This window comes from Oncorhynchus mykiss, chromosome 7, assembly GCF_057628025.1.
Source record: "Oncorhynchus mykiss isolate SJ-2025 chromosome 7, ASM5762802v1, whole genome shotgun sequence".
Classification (NCBI taxonomy): domain Eukaryota; kingdom Metazoa; phylum Chordata; class Actinopteri; order Salmoniformes; family Salmonidae; genus Oncorhynchus; species Oncorhynchus mykiss.
The window spans coordinates 14,783,274-14,805,037 of record NC_143028.1 but is presented as its reverse complement, the minus strand read 5'-3'; the positions used below and the strand labels follow the sequence as shown (position 1 = coordinate 14,805,037).

General features: G+C 44.1%; 2 protein-coding genes across 4 annotated transcripts in view; one reads left to right on the top strand and one right to left on the bottom strand.

Annotated features, from left to right (window-relative positions):
• Positions 1 to 1,164: 1,164 nt before the first annotated feature.
• The window catches only part of LOC110527447 (gamma-aminobutyric acid receptor subunit alpha-5), a 33,116-nt gene continuing 12,516 nt past the window's right edge, over positions 1,165 to 21,764 (bottom strand). Inside the window, exons 8-12 of one of the 2 annotated variants that reach the window (XM_090240339.1) lie at positions 14,753 to 14,957; positions 12,683 to 12,826; positions 8,018 to 8,170; positions 4,379 to 4,590; positions 1,176 to 4,116 (exon numbers count right to left, since the gene is read on the bottom strand). In XM_090240339.1, the coding sequence (XP_090096465.1) occupies positions 3,811 to 4,116; positions 4,379 to 4,590; positions 8,018 to 8,170; positions 12,683 to 12,826; positions 14,753 to 14,957 (1,020 nt within the window). In that variant the 3' untranslated portion in view covers positions 1,176 to 3,810. Of the gene's footprint in view, positions 4,117 to 4,378; positions 4,591 to 8,017; positions 8,171 to 12,682; positions 12,827 to 14,752; positions 14,958 to 21,764 lie in introns of both variants that reach the window. The other variant, XM_021608721.3, reaches the window with a different exon arrangement.
• LOC110527446 (gamma-aminobutyric acid receptor subunit beta-3) overlaps positions 8,749 to 21,764 on the top strand; it is a 58,181-nt gene continuing 45,165 nt past the window's right edge. The window contains exon 1 of one of the 2 annotated variants that reach the window (XM_090240337.1): positions 8,749 to 9,250. In XM_090240337.1, the coding sequence (XP_090096463.1) occupies positions 9,123 to 9,250 (128 nt within the window). In that variant the 5' untranslated portion in view covers positions 8,749 to 9,122. The remainder of the gene's footprint in view (positions 9,251 to 21,764) is intronic. The other variant, XM_021608717.3, reaches the window with a different exon arrangement.

The window sequence follows — 21,764 nt, the reverse complement described above, 5'->3', positions numbered from 1 at the left end:
TATCGCTTGCACAGTGCTCCTTGGGATGTTTAAAGCTTGGGAAATCTTTTTGTATCCAAATCCGGCTTTAAACTTCTTCACAACAGTATCTCGGACCTGCCTGGTGTTCCTTGTTCTTCATGATGCTCTCTGCGCTTTCAACAGACCTCTGAGACTATCACAGTGCAGGTGTATTTATACGGAGACTTGATTACACACAGGTGGATTGTATTTATCATCATTAGTCATTTAGGCCAACATTGGATCATTCAGAGATCCTCACTGAACTTCTGGAGAGAGTTTGCTGCACTGAAAGTAAAGGGGCTGAATAATTTTGCACGCCCAATTTTTCAGTTTTTGATTTGTTAAAAAAGTTTGAAACATCCAATAAATGTCGTTCCACTTCATGATTGTGTCCCACTTGTTGTTGATTCTTCACAAAAAAATACAGTTTTATCTCTTCATGTTTGAAGCCTGAAATGTGGCAAAAGGTCGCAAAGTTCAAGGGGGCCGAATACTTTCGCAAGGCACTGTACACCTACTCACCCCCCCACCAACCACCTTACTTTTGGTTTTGCTTTAAGTAACCATCTGTCTTATACCAAACATATCATACTAATTTGAGTGTCCCAGGTTTTCATTGACTATGTTACATCTTGTTTATGAGACCAGGCTGGTCTGTATGCCAGTGGAATAATACTGTACAGCGGATTTACCTTTTGATGTCTCAGACCCAAGATATAATCTGCCCTAGTAGGAAATAGCAGTTTCCCATGTATGGAGCAGGAACGCAGCCACAGGAGAGGGAGAGAGAGGCTTATTTTTCCCTGGATGCATATTATAATCCCACACCAATTAGAAAGCAAGCACCCATCTCTCCCATTTTGTCAAGCTAATGCATTTTGAAAGATGTTCATGACATATAAATACATCTGAATCAGGAAGTATTCTTCCAAATTATCCAACCAGTAGACCAATACCCCTGCTTTCTCACAGGTTTGATTCAAATAGATGGAGTATGTGGCTTTACTGTGTAATACAAGTAGCCTGATATAGGCTACTGTATAGCCTATCTACATGCAACATGCATACAGAGGATATAGGCTACTGTGACTGAAAACCATCCATTCTGTTTGATAATTTCTCCCTCCTGAAAACAGAATATAATAATGTGGTAAAAAGTGATTTCAGTATACTAATTTAATCAAATAATGTACATACATTTATTGACACTTTTTAGTCACATAATCCATTGATGCATCAGACACACACATGGGTGGTAGTGTATGCACTATGCTAAGCTACACCCTCATATCGATGAGCTATCATGTGTCTTTTTCTCAGCGTAGCATTGAAATTGTACATTTCTCCCTGCCTGCTAACACGCACCGCAGCTGTCCACTCCATAGGAGCACCACCATTTGTCATCAGTTAGGGCTTAAATTGGTGGGAAGCACACAGGGCTCCTGAATGGAAAAGCAACTTAAGCGGAACTAAATCCTTGACAAACAGATGTATGGCAGATGTGGCTGCCACAGTGACTGGTGGGATGGAATCAGTCCTCTCTCTCCCTACACAACAGGACCTCCTGGGCCAGTATTTCTGTAATCCATCGAGTCATCAGTGCAGTCCCCTCCTCTCCCATCCTTTGCTAGTTGCTATTAGTGACAAGGGATAGCTCATACATGACACCTCCATGGGGTCATGTTCCATTTGTCCCCTTTAAGATGTACTCTAAGTCTGATTGGTGGATTTTCTTTCAGAGGGATGCTTCATTGTCAAGTGCTTAACAAAATAAAAACATTTGACTGCAACCTCAAATTATGTACACATTTACACCAGTACAAGGAGAATAGTACACATAACTAATTAATATACTGTATCTGAAATTACAATAAATAGGTTTGATTTGTTTTGGAATAACAGCATGTAATGGTGTGGCTAGTGGCAATTTACTTTGTGAAAGTCCTTTATCTTGAAAACATGATTGCTGATATGCAAAACAATTTTGGGACTGTGTCAATAGTGGACTAATGAAAAAAATACATACACGTTTTTTTTTTTGTGGATTATTCCTTTAACACAAGATGTCACATAGAGACATACAAATAAAGAAGTATTTTAGTCACTGTCTCTATATACACGAAGAATGTCTTTGTTGCCTAGGAGATTTGAATATAAAATAATAATAATAATACATGTAGTTATTGAATTATCTACAACATGATACTTTAATGAGAACTGTAACGTCAGTGACATTTAAATTATCCATCCGTCACCAATATCATATCCATAATTATCCATCTATTCTCTCTCTGTACATGCTGTGTCGACGAGTTTACATGATTCTAAGCAACAGCTTGTTACATATAGGCTGTATCTCCATCTTTTACTGAAGTAGGGATTATTTTTTCTTCCCAGTATGGAGACCTTGAAGCACAAACTTATTCTTTCTTGTTTCATACATTATTCTTCTTTCTCTCTTTAAAAAAAAAAGATACCGTCTCTCAGTCTCTTGAGTCTGTAACAAGAAAGTAGGTGTTACCACAGAGGCACCGTGCCCCAGAGCCATACCCACATGCTCTCCTTCCCGTACCCTGAACAAAGCGCTCTGGGCCTGGGGTGAGGGTGGGTGGTCGTCCCCATGTGGTTGGTTCTCTCTCCAGGGGCCATATCAGATAGTGTTTAACAGGTACAAGCTCATTATCCCAGGCTAATTAGATCCTAGCGGACTTCAGGGACTGGGGCCAATCTGGTCATGACACAATGAGGATAGGACAGCAGTGTAGGAGGGCTGTGTTCCGTAGGGCAAATGGTAGCAAAATGTTTTGAAACGGTAAAGGAAAATAAGTGTTTCTTACTGGACAAATCCAGGAAGTCCCTTCCTGTTTCAGTCCGTTTTAATGCCTAAGGAAAACGTATCCTGTTACAGTACATGAGTTCAACCTTTCACACCAAAGGGCAGCTCAATACTTCAAAGTAGGCACCCTCTCCCTCTAGCTTAGGGAAAACACTTTCATTGCAATTGAAAAAGTCAGACCTAATCAACCAACCATTTTATAACTTGGTAATGATTAGAATGTTCCGACTGTGCACTTTCACCTAGGTTGATTAGACTGTATCATCAATTACATCACAGCGTTGTATCTTGCTAGCTTATTTGGGCTCTGTCTCCACAGTTAGACCCACGTTTGTCAAAAATTATTAATCTGTACATTATATAGATAGAGGTAAGAAATAGTAACATTTTAAATTGTACAAACAGTACATGTGAGATGGGCAAAAATGACAAAAGTATAACAACGTATGTATCCAATAGAGATAAGAGAGGTTTGTCCGCAGCATTATACAAACTTCACAAATTGACTGGAAATGACACTGAAAATCATTATTCACCACTTTCCGTAACATCCTAGCTTCCGCTATCTTACTTCATACTACGAACACAGCATGTGTTTCTCAGTCTCCTATTCTTCAAGATGACAGGGTTATAAACAACAACATAAATGCCATGACCGTTTTCAATTCATTTGAGGCCAGGACAAATGTCCACACTGCAGCATTTCAAAAGGTCCTTGTCGAGTTTCACTTTCAAAATGCCATTGATTTTCACTTTCAAAATGTCATTGTTGAATTAAAGCAATGTACAGTAGGTATAAAGAGGGAATATCAAGGCAAACATGGGTAGAGTATCTCTCTAAAAAGCTTCATGCAAATGACAGTATGAGAAAGACAGAACCCATCTCCCATCCTTTGTGACACAGTATCATTTTCTTCAGCAGCTTGTAGGCCAATACGGTTGAAGGTAGGGTCGTGTGTTTGACAAAGACACTATGTTGGAGCCAATATGTTGACTCCTTTGATGACCGGTTCTCTGTTGAGGTAGGTAGCCCAGTACACTAGGTTAAAGGTTCCAAATAGGACAGGGAAAACTATCCGGGACATTTTGTCGATTTTGCTCACGCTGTTGTAGGTTTTCTTGGGGTCCAGGACTTCTGTTTCAGACGATCTTAGTTGTATGGAGGTGCTGTTGGAGATGGTGGAGATAGAGATATCCTTAGTGATGTTGGGGGTGTAGTTCACTCCTGCTGTACAGACGTTGTTGGGCTTCTTAGAAAGCACCATAGGGTCCCTTTTCTGTTGAGATAAAACATTTAAAATGTATCATTTAATATTTAATACGGTACTATTTGTGTTGGATGGATACAAATAGTCTGTGTTACATGTCGACCCACACAAACCGGGGCTAAACGGTTTTTATTTTAACTTAACGATTTCTGTCAGTAATTATTATGCATGTACAGCATCAACGTTTCCATCACGTCATCCCAAAAATACGACCATAGCTCTCTATCACTTTCAATGGTGGGATACGTGCTGGGACCCTCCATGGACTCACCTTTGGGTGCTGAGCCTCCATGGCCTTCTTGCCATCCCACGCCCAGCTCCTCTTGGTGAAATAGTTGACGGTGGCAAACTCGATAAGCGCGGAGAAGACGAACGCATAGCACACAGCGATGAACCAATCCATGGCTGTGGCGTAGGCCACCTTAGGCAGCGAGTTGCGAGCGCTGATACTGAGAGTAGTCATAGTCAGCACTGTAGTGACACCTGATAGAAAAGCAGAGACGTCATGTTCATTAGGGCACACAGTGGAAAAGGTTTTCAAATGTTTTGCAATGAAAAAAATCAAATAAGAGTTACTAATTGGACAAGGCCATGTAGTCCCTCCTTGTTTCAGTCCGTTTTCTTCCATTCTCTGCCTAATGAACCCTACCCATGTATGATGAGTGAGCAACAGGTTGTAATATATTATTTAGTGTTTGGGAATCGAGTGGTTGACATAATCTGTAGTGACGTGTGGAAGCTGTAGACATTTTGGGATCATCAACTAGATTCAGCCGCGGGCACATTTGTTCTTGAGCGGGTGGTCAGGGGGCCGGAACATAATTACAAATCATTTGTAGACTGCAAATAGACCGCAAGAAGACCAAACAAGTATAATATTTCACAAAAACATAATAATTTCAAACATTGCTACATTTGTATTCAATAACATACAGTATACAGTATATACAACAGTTTGTGGACACACATTCAAATTAGTGGATTCTGCTATTTCAGCCAAACCCAATTGCAGACAGGAGTATTACATCGAGCACACCGCCATGCAATATCCATAGACAAACATTGCCAATAGAATGGCCTTACTGAAAAGGTCAGTGACTTTCAATGTGGAACCGTCATACAACAGCTCAGCCGCGAAGTGGTAGGCCGCACAAGCTCACAGAACGGGACCGCCGAGTTCCGAAGTGCGTAGCGTGTAAAAATCATCTGTCTTAGGTTGCAACACTCAATACCGAGTTCCAAACTGCCTCTGGAAACAACGTCAGCACAAGAACTGTTCATCGGAGCTTCATGAAATGGGTTTCCATGGCCGAGCACACAAGCCTCAGATCACCATGCGCAATGCCAAGCGTCAGCTGGAGTGGTGTAAAGCTTGCCGCCATTGGACTGGAGACGCGAATGCATAGTGCCAACTGTAAAGTTTGGTGGAGGAGGAATAATGGTTTGGGGCTGTTTTTCATGGTTCGGGCTAGGCCCCTTAGTTCAAGTGAAGGGAAATCTTAACGTTACAGCATACAATTACATTCTACACAATTCTGTGCTTCCAACTTTGTGGCAACAGTCCTGTTTCAGTCCCGTTCCAGCATGACAATGCCCCCGTGCATAAAGAGAGGTCCATACAGAAATGGTTTGTCAAAATTGGTGTGGAAGAACTTGAGTGGCCTGCACAATGCCCTGACCTCATCCCCATTGAACACCTTTGGGATGAACTGGAACGCCGACTGTGAGTCAGGCCTAATCGCCCAACATCAGTGGCCGACCTCACTAATGCTCTTGTGGCTGAATGGAAGCAAGTCCCCGCAGCAATGTTCCCAGAAGAGTGGAGGCTGTTATAGCAGCATAGGAGGGACCAACTCCATATTAATGCCCATGATTTTGGAATGGGATATTCGATGAGGTGTCCACATACTTTTTTGGTCACTAATAATAGCTCTCTCTATTATGGGTGGGAATGATTTGCTGGTGTTTTTACAGTCTTATTTCCAACAATAAAAAATTAAAGTATAAAAAAAAAACAATGCATTTATTTTTGCTCAGAAAACAAATCAAATCACCCGCCAGTTGGTGAACCCTGAAAACATTCAGGTTTTTTTAGGGACAAGAGAAAGGTGTTCATCACCTGTGAAGTCTATAATTGCCTGAAAATCTATTTCAAATTGGCCTCATCATGGATGATACAGATAATTGTAGTTTAACCAGGTCGTTATTGTGAAAGGTAATGTGTTCTCAATGACTTATTGGGCTAACTAAAGGTTTAAATAAAAAATCTAACACGATTCATGAAAATTGTGATGAGTGTACAGTGGGGCAAAAAAGTATTTAGTCAGCCACCAATTGTGCAAGTTCTTCCACTTAAAAAGATGAGAGAGGCCTGTCATTTTCATCATAGGTACACTTCAACTATGACAGACAAAATGAGAAATCACATTGTAGGATTTTTAATTAATTTATTTGCAAATTATGGTGGAAAATAAGTATTTGGTCACCTACAAACAAGCTAGATTTCTGGCTCTCACAGACCTGTAACTTCTTCTTTAAGAGGCTCCTCTGTCCTCCACTTGTTACCTGTATTAATGGCACCTGTTTGAACTTGTTATCAGTATAAAAGACACCTGTCCACAACCTCAAACAGTCACACTCCAAACTCCACTATGGCCAAGACCAAAGAGCTGTCAAAGGACACCAGAAACAAAATTGTAGACCTGCATCAGGCTGAGAAGACTGAATCTGCAATAGGTAAGCAGCTTGGTTTGAAGAAATCAACTGTGGGAGCAATTATTAGGAAATGGAAGACATACAAGACCACTGATAATCTCCCTCGATCTGGGGCTCCACGCAAGATCTCACCCCGTGGGGTCAAAATGATCACAAGAACAGTGAGCAAAAATCCCAGAACCACACGGGGGGACCTAGTGAATGACCTGCAGAGAGCTGGGACCAAAGTAACAAACCCTACCATCAGTAACACACTACGCCGCCAGGGACTCAAATCCTGCAGTGCCAGACGTGTCCCCCTGCTTAAGCCAGTACATGTCCAGGCCCGTCTGACATTTGCTAGAGAGCATTTGGATGATCCAGAAGAAGATTGGGAGAATGTCATATGGTCAGATGAAACCAAAATATAACTTTTTGGTAAAAACTCAACTCGTCGTGTTTGGAGGACAAAGAATGCTGAGTTGTATCCAAAGAACACCATACCTACTGTGAAGCATGGGGGTGGAAACATCATGCTTTGGGGCTGGTTTTCTGCAAAGGGACCAGGACGACTGATCCGTGTAAAGGAAAGAATGAATGGGGCCATGTATCGTGAGATTTTGAGTGAAAAACTCCTTCCATCAACAAGGGCATTGAAGATTAAACGTGGCTGGGTCTTTCAGCATGACAATGATCCCAAACACACCGCCCAGGCAACGAAGGAGTGGCTTCATAAGAAGCATTTCAAGGTCCTGGAGTGGCCTAGCCAGTCTCCAGATCTCAACCCCATAGAAAATCTTTGGAGGAGTTGAAAGTCCGTGTTGCCCAGCAACAGCCCCAAAACATCACTGCTCTAGAGGAGATCTGCATGGAGGAATGGGCCAAAATACCAGCAACAGTGTGTGAAAACCTTGTGAAGACTTACAGAAAACGTTTGACCTCTGTCATTGCCAACAAAGGGTATATAACAAAGTATTGAGATAAACTTTTGTTATTGACCAAATACTTATTTTCCACCATCATTTGCAAATAAATTCATTAAAATTCCTACAATGTGATTTTCTGGATTTTCTTTTCTCATTTTGTCTGTCATAGTCATACTTTTTTACCCCACTGTATGTGTTGGGTGATGGGGCAACACATAGTGTCCATTTTGAGTTGAAAGTACACTTTTCGCTGGAGTTGATCCAAGTGGTTGTGTTGAGGTCATACTAACCAAAAACGGTCCTGGCTGGTACAGATTCACGGTTGAGCCAGAAGGACACCTGGGACAGGATCACGGTCATGAAGCATGGCATGTAGGTTTGAATGACAAAGTAACCAATCTTCCTCTTCAGGTAGAAGTGACACATCATGACTGTGTACTGTCCTGTTGGTTTAGAGGACGGTGGGACAAAGAAATTAATTATTGCGGTGGTAACAACGATGGAGATATACAGTAGAAGAACATAGTGAATCGCTAAGTCATTCTGCATTTTTATATAATTGTATTATACATTTGATAATTGTATCGAACTTTATAATATGCTCTTTTGTTTAAGCGTTATATAAATAAAAAAAACACATGACAAGGATGCAACAATCGGCAACAAATATAATTATCTAAGAAAAGAACTATGCAGATGAATAAAATATGATAGAAAATGGTGTCGCTACAATATGTATGTTTTACACTCAATAATGTGACAGTTGCTGTGTGAGGTAAATGTTTAGAGGTAAAAAAAGGGGAGAGGAAAAAAACCAAACATATCCTGTTAACCAACTGAAGATTGCATTTGAAGCTTTAAAAAAAATCCTTTCCAGCTTCCCACAGCCGGTGCCTGATAAACTATAGAAAATCCACTGATGACTGCTGCGTTCTCCAGGCAAAATCCGATTTCTGTATCTCACTAATCCCCTGTCACAATCTGCATCCTGCCATCAGGGAAAACGCTAGCTCAGTCCTGCCCACTCACTCAGCTCGGCTCTGCTCTGCTCTGCTGTGCTCTGGCCTTGCGCACTCGACAAGGACGCGACGCTACCAAATCTCCAGCGACTGACGGACAGATATCTGCACACCTTAGCTCCTAGTTAATCACAATTCTCCCAGGGGTGTGATGGAGGGGGGTTGACCTGGTGCCCCATGGGAAGTTTGTGTTTCTGTGAGCCAAAAGGACGCAGGGCCAACGCAGGCACCATCATGTCTCCAGCCCCAGAAGCCCCAGCTAGCCGGCGTCTTCTCGGCCCACCGGGGAGACACCCATGACTCCCAGCCTCTCTCCGCCTCGAGCGAGCGACCGACCGGGGACCGATCTTCCATCCGGACTGTTTGCTATTGATGCATGGAGCCCGATGAGACTCATAGAAGAATGAACATGTACCTTTGGTGGATTTTACTGCAAGGATTCTGGAGCGTTTATGGGGAACTTCCATTCATTGCAGACAATAATGCAGCCATGTTGGTCAACTGGTGAGTACTAAGGCAACGGTGGTCCCAGAATGTTCTTGAAATACTTTACTTCCATGTAAATATGCAAATATAAATAAGAAAACAACTGGAATAGGCTGGGTTTTGGGATTATGTCCAAAGGAGACATTGCATAAAGGCACACTGTTCTAAACCCAACTAAGGGACTCCATTTTGCAGGATAAACTATATTTCCCTCTTTCACCAAACAGTGTACTATATAATTTTAGGGGAGTACGGTACTTATTTTGTAAATGTACTGTGAGGGGGTATAGGATGTCATGTCTCTAAACGAAGCCGTTTGATAATCTCGTCTTGATTTAGCCATAGAGGGATTGTACCTAAAATTAGGCACATGCTAATTCAAGAACCACAACAGAACTGACCCACTGGATTCCCATCGGGGACAGTGAACTCTAAAGACTTGGCCCTGGGCCAGACAGACGGCCTACAGCCACCGCCTGACCTCCGCAGCTCCCATTTGTTACTTGCTGGCAAGCAGAGAGGAGCAGGTGGAGGAAAGGAGATGCGCAGAAACACACTTTTAGCTCACGGGCCTACTGAAGTTTGGGGTCAGTCCACAAATGGACTATAGTTGACACTTTACAGTGGCCCCGCAGGGAAGCTTATAGGATCCCGTTGCCTACTTAACAGGCAGGAAGGGTTTTTAGTTCTTATCCATGATCAAGGGAGATTGCCATGGAGGGACTGTCCTGCCTCTCCTCTCCTTTCATGACCAAAGAGTTAAACGGCTGTGATGATGACTCTGACTGGGCTGGATGGTTTCTGCTATTCTACGCACAATACTAGGGAAATCCACACTTTTTAATAGCCATTCTGCAGACAGCAGCTGATGTGTATTACAGTTCCACTTTACATAAGGGAATTAAGCCTTTCAGTCCCACGTGTCCCTGCCCGGGAGCCTGGGATGTCCAATCCCTTGGGGGGCTGTGATGTCGTCCTCTTATACAAAAGCCTGATGGGGCAGTCAACATGGGATTAACCCTTGACTCAGGACAGGAATAAGTGAGTCCACGTGTAGCCTAAGTGACAGCTGGCTACTTCCCTTCCTGCTCTTGCTCCTTCTCCAAACTATTTCCTTCCCCCCCTCTAGCCTATAGTGAAGTACAGTGGAGTTCGGAGAAGTCAAATTAAAAAAATATAAATTCCCTAACTTAATCGCCAAGAGTCTACTGACACACTTGTGCGTCAATCTAAGTAACATAATAACAGAATCCCCATGAAAATCGGTCAGTTTAAGATGGAGATATTTGCATGGGCTATGTCTTAATCCACCTCATCCGCCTATGTCAGCGTTCCGCACCTGCGGTGGAAGGTGGCCGAGCTACATCGGTGTTTGTCAGACCATGAGACATCCCGGGCTTTGGTCTTCTCACGAAAACGTCTGTAGCGTCCGAACGGTTTGGCCTACCAACTAAGATGACCACTCTATGGAAAGGCTTTCGTTTTGCTCTACGACCCCCAGAAGTGTCACAGGACTCGTCTGAAGGTAACCCATACAAATGAACGGAAGAATGGAGGTAGTTTTGTGGCAACAAAAATGATGGGTTAAATGTGTCCAAAAAAAACACATATTTCCTGAGCTTTCTTATGCCTCCTAGATATAGGACAGACATTTCAAAACCTTATTTTTAATCAATTTTGAATGTGTTACTCAATGCGTTTCTATGGGCTATAGTAGTAAAGGCCAAAATACAATATTTGATCAAACATTTTTTTTCATATATTCTTTGATACCTAAAGGGGTCCTACAAATCTAAATCAAAATGTCTCAATCTACATTCCATTCCAACATCCATATGTGCATAGCAATTATAATGCATACCGTAATACATTGCTTAATTCTAGGGTATGCAAGTGTGGATATCGGAAGATACCTGGGACAGGTTGAGTGTATATACAGTTGAAGTCGGAAGTTTACATACACCTTAGCCAAACACTTTAAACTTTTTCACAATTTCTGACATTTAATCCTAGTAACAATTCCCTGTCTTTGGTTAGTTAGGGTCACCACTTTATTTTAAGTGTAATATCAGAATAATAGTAGAAATAAATCATTATTATATTTCTTTCATCACATTCCTAGTGGGTCAGAAGTTTACACACACTCAATTAGTATTTGGTAGCATTGCCTTTAAATGGCTTAAAAGCTTCCCACAGTAAGTTTGGTGAATTTTGGCCCATTCCTCCTGACAGAACTGGTGTAAACTGAGTCAGGTTTGTAGGCCTTCTTGCTCGAACATGCTTTTACAGTTCTGCCCACAAATGTTCTATAGGATTGAGGTCAGGGCTTTGTGATGGCCACTCCAATACCTTGACTTTGTTGTCCTTAAGCCATTTTGCCACAACTTTGGAAGTATGCTTAGAGTCATTGTCCACTTGGAAGACCCATTTGTGACCAAGCTTTAACTTCCTGACTGATGTCTTGAGATGTTCAATATATCCACATAATTTTCAGTTAGCCATGCTAGCTAATAAGTTAGCCAGTGTACTCGGCAAGTAGCCAATACTATGACCTTCCTCATGATGCCATCTATTTTGTGAAGTGCACCAGTCCCTCCTGCAGCAAAGCACCACCACAACATGATGCTGTCACCTCCGTGCTTCACGGCCGGGATGGTGTTCTTCGGCTTGCAAGCCTCCCACTTTTTCCTCCAAACATAACGATGGTCATTATGGCCAAACAGTTGTATTTCTGTTTCATCAGACCAGAGGACATTTCTCCAAAAAGTACGATCTTTGTCCCCATGTGCAGTTGCAAACCGTAGTCTGGCTTTTTTATGGCGGTTTTGGAGCAGTGGCTTCTTCCTTGCTGAGCGGCCTTTCAGGTTATGTCGATATAGGACTCGTTTTACTGTGGATATATACTTTTGTACCTGTTACCTCCAGCATCTTCACAAGGTTGATTTGCACTTTTCGCACCAAAGTACGTTCAGGCATTTGGAAATTGCTCTCAAGGATGAACCAGACTTGTGGAGGTCTACAATTTTTTTTCTGAGGTCTTGGCTGATTTCTTTAGATTGTCCCATGACGTCAAGCAAAGAGGCACTGAGTATGAAGGTAGGCCTTGAAATACATCCACAGGTACACCTCCAATTGACTCAAATGATGTCAATTAGCCTATCAGAAGCTTCTAAAGCCATGACATTATTTTCTGGAATTTTCCAAGCTGTAAAAAGGCACAGTCAACTTAGTGTCTGTAAACGTCTGTCCCACTGGAATTGTGATTCAGTGAAATAACCTGTCTGTAAACAATTGTTGGAAAAATTACTTGTGCCATGCACAATGTAGATGTCCTAACCGACTTGCCAAAACTATAGTTTGTTAACAAGAAATTTGTGGAGTGGTTGAAAAACGAGTTTTAATGACTTCAACCTAAGTGTATGTAAACCTCCAACTTTAACTGTACCTCACCTCGACTGGTGTAGATGTCCTCAGAGCCTGCGGTCTGGCCAATCAGGTGGTACTGGTTGAGACGGGATCCATCTTCTGCCACCACTACAGACTTGGCAGCACCGGTTTGCCAGAGGTACACCACCTCAGAGACTGGATAGGCATCTGAAAGAGAGAAACAGGACACTGTGAGGATGCTAATGAGATATTATACAGGCCAGGGCACATATCAGGAACTAGCATGTCTCAGATCGAAATTATAGTTGAAACTCAGATCTTGAGTCAAGCGACACTAGGATGAAGCTATTTCTAGGGCTAAACGTTCTTCTGGCAACACAATCGGAGGCCTATATCGTGTAAGCATGACATGCATGCTGGGGAAGGAACATAACAGTTTGTTACTTATGTCCAGGTCACAAGGTTCCTCATGTTCTACTCTAAGTGAAACTAAGTAGTGGTTTGGTGTTCAAGTTGATTTATTTAGCAAATGCAAAGTCCCGGTGCCAAAAAGTTGCTTCTGATCCTGCTGTGTTGAGTACAGCTAGGCACCCATTGCGTTTGTGGATTTGTCACTTATGTGGTGAATGGTTCTCTCTAAGAACAGATCTTAAGAGACAAACTCTTTTCCTTTACCATAGTAAGGAAATCGACCGGAAGCTGTACAGTATGGACTAGAATAAGGGACTCTGCCAACTTTGGCCCTCTGGGGGCTTCAGGCTTGGATTGAACTGTGGTTGAGCGCATGTTTGCAAGTTTGCAACGCAACACAGCTTGTTAATCACATAGCCACAGTGGCTGATTGGAGCTGACAGTGTCGGCTAACGCTGACCCCCAAGGTCTGGTCCAAATTACGCCTCTGCCACAGCAGAGAGGGTCATCAGGCATCGTGACATACAGAAGGACACAGATGCATACGTAGACAGACAGACAAATGGTTAGACGGACAGACAGGCAGGCAGGCAGACACACACACACACCCACCAACTTCAGATTGTAGCCTACTAGTTTTTTTGCTCAAGTCAGTGATCTGTAATCAAATTATTTCCCAATGAATCTAAAAGGGAAATTATTTATCTTGTCAGCTCTCTGTGTGGATTACAGGAGGGTCCAGTGTGGAGGTCACTCTAAAGCTGGGGCAAAGCCCTGAAGACTCATGACATCCACAAGGAGTTGCATTGCCTCCTCTCCTGAAAAACTGACCCAAGATAGAACACAAAGGCCTGCCAACCATTAGGATCTCTTAATAGGCTGTATCAATAGAACAGTCTGGATCGAGGAGTAATACAAAGTTCAGGTCAGGTTAACTACAGTTTACAGTAGCCAGGTAGGGCATGTCAAATATGAAGATTTTGGAGATCTGTTACAACCAGAAACACACTTTTTACACTACTCATAACAGACAGTTATCATTTGAAGTACAAATATATCTATTTTTGCTTTTTAAAATTAATTAACAAAAGTATTGTTACTCTCAATTCATGAGATATATACTATGTACATTCTACACTGAACAAAAATATAAATGCAACATGTAAAGTGTAGGTCCCAAGTTTCATGTGCTGAAATGAAAGATCCCAGAATTATTCTAAACACATAAAAAGAGCAATTTTTTTTCTCACAAATTTGTTTACATCCGTTAGTGAGCATTTCTTATTTGCCAAAATAATCCATCCACCTGACAGGTGTGGCATTTCAAGAAGCTGATTAAACAGCATGGTCATTACACAGGTGCACCTTGCGCTGGGGAAAAGGTTGAGGACAGGTAGAAGTTTGTAAACCAGGTCAGAGTCAGATGGGTACAGGACGGCAGGCAGGCTCGAGGTCAGGTTAGGCAGAATGGTATGGCAGACAGGGTCAGGGCAGGCAGAAAAGGTTGGAACCGGGAGGACTAGAAAAACAACAGGAGTACAGAAAAATACGCTGGTAGGCTTGACGAGACAAGACGAACTGGCAACAGACAAACAGAAACCACCGGTATAAATACACAGGGGATAATGGGAACAAGACGAGCACCAAACAAGTGAAACAGATCAGGGTGTGACAGTACCCCCCCTCTAGGGGCACCACCTGGCGTCCTACTCGGGCGCATACCTGGTTGACCGGGATGCCGGCGGTGAAAGTCAGCGATGAGGGCCGGGTCCAGGATGTCCTTAGCGGGGACCCAGCACCTCTCCTCCAGGCCATAACCCTCCCAGTCAACCAGGTACTGGAAACCCCTGCCCTGAGGTTGAACACTCACGATGCGTCTCACCGTGTATGCCGGATGGCCATCAATGAGACGGGGAGGGGGGTGGGCCTGGAAACAGGAAACAAAGGGCTGTGAGACAAAGGTTTAATCTTAGACACATGAACCATGAGATGTATACGGAGGGAAGCAACAGAAGACAAACAGCAGTGGGACTAAGGATTTTAGAGATCGGACAGGGGCCGATAAAGCGGGGGGGAGTTAAACGGGATTCCACCCTGTGGGGCAGATCCCGAGTGGAGAACCATACCCTCTGCCCGAGACGATAACGGGAGGAGTTCTTAAGAAGAGCGGACCGGGATCTCTTCCAGGTACACCGACAGCGACAGACTAACATCTGGGCTGAGGGTATGCTGACCTCTTCCTCTTGCTCTGGGAAGAGCGGAGGCTGGTAACCCAGGGAACACTCGCAAGGTGAGAGCCCAGTGGCCGAGCAGGGAAGGGCGTTCCGGGCGTACTCCACTCACACGAGTTACTGGCTCCAGGTGGTGGGATTGGCCGAGACGAGGCACGGAGTGTCACCTCCGGGTCCTGATTGGCACGCTCCAACTGGCCGTTGGACTGAGAATGAATCCCGGAGGACAGGCTAGCCGACAACCCAATGAGGGTACAGGTAACTTGCAGGTAACTTGAAGGTAACTTGGGGAGGGGAATGAAATGGTTGCCTTTAGAAAACCTATTCACCACTGTAAGGATGGTGGTGTTGCTATCAGACAGAGGGAGACCAGTGACCGGGATATATGCAACCAGGGGTGATGAGGCACCAGGGAGTGATTGAAAGAGGCCAGCCGGAGCTTGCCGCTGAGTCTTGTTCTGAGCGTACACAGTGTGGAGACATCAGAAAACATAGTGGGCCACCAAAAACTTTGTCGGATGAAAGCCAGGGTCCGGTAGGAGCCGGGATGATAGGTAAGCGTCGGGGAATGTTCCCATTCCAGGACTTGGGGAACGGGTCTGAATCAGGGCCTCCTGGGGTCCGGCTGGGAATGCTGCACGTTGTGGACCAGGCTCTTGATTCCCCAGACAAGTGTAGTAGCGCGACAGGAGGTAGGGGAGGATGGTCTCTGGGTCTGCTGGTGTAGCCGCAGAACTATACAGGCGAGAGAGAGCATCAGGCTTAACATTATTGGGCCCAGGGCGGTATGTGATGGTAAAGTTAAATCGAGTGAATAACAGAGCCCAACAAGCTTGTTTAGAGTTGAGGAGTTTAGCGGTGCGAAGATATTCAAGTTTCTTAAGGTCGGCCCAAACTAAGAATGGGTGTTCTGCCCTTTCAAGCCAGTGCCTCCACTCCTCCAGTGCCAACTTGACCACAAGAAGCTCTCGATTACCAATGTCATAGTCCCTCTTTCCTTTCAGGCGATGAGAAAGGAAAGTGCAGGGGTGCAACTTTTGGTCCTGGGCCGAACGTTGGGACAAAGCGGCCCACCACGAACTGACAGGATGCCCTGTCGGCAGCTTAAGACCATGGGAACCTTAGGAGAAGTGAGTGCAGAGAGGGAAGAAGCCAGGGTGCTGTGGCTCCGAATGAAGCAGCAGTACAAAACATTGCAGCTGCACTCTTGAGGTGGGTTGGGGCCAATCCATCACCACTCTCACCTTGTCAGGCTCCATCTGAACGTCCCCTTCAGCGATGACGTATCCCAGAAAATAGATAGTGGAGCGATGGAATTCACACCCTTCAGCTTTCACAAACAACTGGTTCTCCAGGAGGCACTGGAGGACATGTCGGACATGCTCTTGAGCAGAACGGGAGCAAACAAGGATGTTGAAGGCGTTCTTCCACTCATCTCTCAGCAGCCAGAGAGGGAATATAGCCGCCCACGAGGCAGTGTGGTGGAGGAAGTCATTGGTGCAATCATGGGGGAATGTGGAGGAAGGGAGGTGAGGGGGGTTGCTGAAAACCTCCAGGAGGTCCTGGTCCTCCGCGGGAACGGCGGAGAAATCCAAGTCTTTTCCAGAGCCCGCAGGAAGACATCCTGGGGCAGACTGCGCCACTTTAAGGAAATGTGAGTGGCAGAACAGACTCCAACCCAGGATAGAACCAGTCAATCAGGGGGTTGTGCCTCTGGAGCCATGAAAATCCCAAAACAACAGGAACATGGGGAGATTCAATATGTAGAAGCTGTATGGACTCAATGTGATTGCCCGACACTCACAGGTTAATGGAAACTGTACTGTGAGTGACCCTGCCAATGGAGCGTCCGTCCAGTGCTCTGGCGTCCATGGGAATGGAGAAGAGTTGTGTGGAGATGCTCAGATACTAGAGTAGCGTACACAAAACTCTCGTCAGCCCCAGAGTCAATGATCACCCGGAGAGATTTAGACCAATCACCCCACAACAGGATAACATGGATAGGGGTACGAGTAATAGGAGTTAGAAGACTCCCAGTATGGCCCACCACTGTACTCGTATCTACTGATGAGCCTGGTCTTTTACTGGACAGGTGGATATGTAATGCCCTGTAGCACCACAATACAGGCAACTGTTGGAGCTCAGCCTGCATAATTGTTCCTTAGGCGTCAATCTAGCCCTGCCCAGTTGCATAGGCTCTGGAGTAAACGAGTCGCCCGTCCCTGATGATTCCAGAGGGGGCTCGGGTGACTCGGATCCTCTCGAGAATGCAGGCATCAGGGAATTCCTGGGTTCTTCGGAGGCGAGAAAGCAGTCATGGACAAGTGTGGCCGAGAACAGATCTCTCTCTCCTGCGTTCCCGTAGGCGCCCATCGATCCTTATGGTTAAGGCTATGATGGAGTTGTGTCTAAGGGTAACTCCCGAGCTGCGAGTTCGTCTTTAATCTTCGCTAATATTCCATGAAGGAAGATGTCAAACAGGGATTCCAGGTTCCAGGCACTCTCGGCGGCCAACGTGCGAAAGTCTACCACGTAGTCTGCCACACTACGGTATTCTTGACGTAGTAGAAGTAGCTTTCGGGCCTCCTCTCTCCCAGACACCATTGAATCGAACACCTTACTCACCTCCGCCACAAAATCCTCCAGACGAAGGCAAGTGGCAGATTGTTGCTCCCAAACCCCCGTAGCCCAGGTGAGAGCCCTTACAGACATCAGCGTTATGAGATACGCTATCTTCGAACGATCCGAAGGAAACAAAGAGGGTTGCAGCTCAAAAAACGAGGGAGCAATGGGAAAGAAACGCCCGGCAGGTTCCAGGATCCCCAGCATAGCGCTCAGGAGGAGGTAAGTGGGGTTCTCAGGAAGCCGGGGTAGGCTGGACAAAATCACCATTGGTAGCACGATTACTGAGCAGCTGAGAGGTCTCCGTTGTGGCATGTTGCCTGATCGATAGTCCATGGAATTTCTCCAGTAATGATTTGAAACACTGGACATGGCGTTCCGTATGTCCTTCTGTAAGGTAGCTCCTAATTATTCCAATGGTGCCTCAATGCAGGGAGAGTGCTAGGTCAGTCATGGCCAGTTCATACTATAACGACACAGGACAAGACCCAAATGCAGATACAGGAGGCAGATGGTCTAATATTTATTAATAGACAAGGGGCAGGCAAGAGGCAGGTCGAGGACAGGCAGAAGTTCGTAAACCAGGTCAGAGTCAGATGGGTACAGGACGGCAGGCAGGCTCGAGGTCAGGGCAGGCAGAATGGTATGGCAGGCGGGCTCAGAGTCAGGGCAGGCAGAAAAGGTCAGTACCGGGAAGAATAGAAAACAGGGATTAGAAAAACAGCAGTACGGAAAAACGCAGACGACGAACTGGCAACAGATAGACGAACTGGCAACAGAAAAACGGAACCACCGGTATAAATACACAGGGGATAATGGGAACAAATGGGAGACACCTGGTGGGGGAGTGGAGACAAGCACAAGACAGGTGAAACAGATCAGGGTGTGACAGCCACAGATGTCTCGAGATTTGAGGGAGCGTGCAATTGGCATGCTGACAGCAGGAATGTCCACCAGAGCTGTTGCCAGATAATTTTGTTAATTTCTCTACCATAAGCCGCCTCCAACGTTGTTTTAGATGTCCACTCGATGTCCACTCGGTCTCACAATGGCGTCATGTGAGCAAGCGATTTGCTGATGTCAATGTTGTGAACAGAGTGCCCCATGATGGCTATGGGGTAATGGTATGGGCAGGCATAAGCTAAGGACAATAAACACAATTGCATTATATCGATGGCAATCTGAATGCAGAGATACCGTGAAGAGATCCTGAGTATATTTGTCATGCCATTCATCCGCTGCCATCAGCTCATGTTTCAGCATGGTAATGCACAGATTAGTAGGGCCTAATGAATTTATTGCAATTGACTGATTTCATGATATGAACTGTAACTCAGTAAAATCTTTGAAATTGTTGCACGCTGCGTTTTATATTGTATGTAAAGTATAAGGGTGCAACCTTTAGGGTAGTCAGAAACCTAGTCTCGGGATTCAGGAAAGCACTGGCTAGGACATTACCTGCAGTCCAACAAAGAGAATTCAATCAAGTGCAGATGAAGGATTTACGCTTTATCAGAGGTGTTAACCTCATTTAAACTGAAACAACTAGCAAGCTGTTCCTCTCTTGAACACTGTCACTGTAGAAACAGTGTTGGATATTGACGTGAAACCACACCTGTCCTAAAAATACAGCGCCAACATTCTGAGAGAAACCTCAGAAACAGCACCTATCCTATCTGCTATCAATTTGAGGCCTAGGTCTCTTTAAGCATGCAGGGAGATGCAGAGGAAAGTGGATAGTGAGGAATAATGGGCCAGTCAGAACCATGGGAAATAAGTGGAGGTACAGATATAGGATCTTAATTTGAGAGAGTTTGCTATAGCAGGGAAATAATCCTACAGGAACAGGAAATTTGAATTGTTATTTCGATTGTAATTGACGGACATTTTTCATAAGTTAGAATCCAGTCTGAAATGAATTTCAAGATGGAAATTACAAACTTGAGAAGGATTTTAAATCCTCAAATACACTACATGTACATGTTCTGCATTGAAGAAAAGTTATCCTGCAACAGGTTGATCAAATTAATATCCTGCATCTGTAGAGTCCTCAGCATTTGTAGATGGTTTGTATATAAAATTGAAAAACACAAAGGCCTAGAGAACCAGGTTAAGAAAGGGATGAACCACAGGAACCTGGAAGAAAGAAAATGAGACAGAGAGAGAGAACACTGAGAGAGAGAGGAAGAAAATGTGAGGGTGAGTCATGTTCTTCAAGGCTATACACTGTACCGGTCTACTTCATTTCAACTTCATTTCCATGTTCCATGTAATTTTTGTAAATATTTTTTTTTTTTTTTAATTAAGGATGAAAAGAATGACTGTAGTTTAATCCCCGGATGACAAAGTGTCTTTCTGGATTAAAGAAAATAATAAAAATGAGGTACACTGTGAATGTTCCTAGGGACTAAACAAGCATTTCTCCCTCGTTGTAGGAGGAAAATGCATGTGTGTGCGCGTGCGTGTGTGTGTGTGTGTGTGTGTGTGTGTGCGCGCGCGTGTGCGTGTGTTGGGTGGGAAGAACAAAGAAAAAGAAAGTGATGGATCAATGTAAAGTGCAGTAACTAAGCAACCAAGCTCAATAGCATGTCATAGCACTTTGCTGTAGTACTGGTACTACTTGCCATGCCTAGTGGATTGCTATTTACAGTCAGACTTCTTGGATGGCTTTAGCCCGAAAGCCAGGGCCAAAATGTAAAGTTGGGTGGGTTTAGAAGCATTAAGGATAATGACGCGGGAGATACCACGATTTAGTAGTAGAGCTAAAGGATTTGGCAGGCGGTGCCTGTCACCTATGCCAACTTAACGGCAACCTCTCCCCGACTGAGATTGCACGGTACAAACCCATCTATTACATAACATGAACATTAGGAGTTGCGATAGATGAATGAGTAACTGAATGAACGAATGGATGAATGAGTGAATAAACAAATGAATAAACAAACAAACAAATACATGGACAATGAACAAGTGAACAAATGAAAGGATGGATAGATTTGATATCATCTTTGTTTACATACTGTCCACGCACCAATACATCTTAATCTGAAAACCTGAGCCATCTACTGTACCTGTGAGGAGACTGTGCTAGTACCTAATGGTAATAGGATGGTTTTACAGCGTCTAAAACCCTCCTGTGATTTTAATTGACCATGGGAATAGAAAAGAGCTACACCGTGCATACAGCAATGCACTGATTGAGCCTTGCCTGTAATACGCAACCCATTTAAATCAGCCTCGTATATCAAAAGAGGCTGTGCCTAGGTCCCAAATGGCACCCTGTTCCCTATATAGTGCACTACTTTTGACCTGAGTCAAAAGTAGTGCACAAAATAGGGAATAGGGTGCCATTTGGGGCGCATGCGGTCCTTTGTACTCTCCATACAGATAACCTTGTGTTAGAAATGCATGGACGACAATAGAGAACCCAGCCCCGAAAAGCACTTCAGTTCACCACAGCTCTGATCGGTTGAAGACTGAGAGAGACTTGAGTGCCATCATTCCATAGACTTCAATGACTGTTTATTACAGCACTCTTGTAGATTATTTCTGTATCATGATATAGTTTTTTACACCAATTTAACCAGTTTATAAATTTAGATGTGGAATAGTGTCAAAAGTGCCCATTTTTGACCTGTGATGTATTTTTGCTGGTAATTTCAACATTTTACTGTTCCTTGTAGTACAGTGCACTAGTTATGAGTTAATCTTCAAAAAAAGAGTGCCTGCTAAAAAATACAATATGCAATAGTGTGTCAAAAAAGCAAAACAAGGTGATCCCACATCTCAAGTATGACGTTGCATTGACCCCCGAATGACGTCTTAGCAGCAGCAGCATGGTCAAGTCAGACATTTTCCATGCTAATCCACAGACCTATACA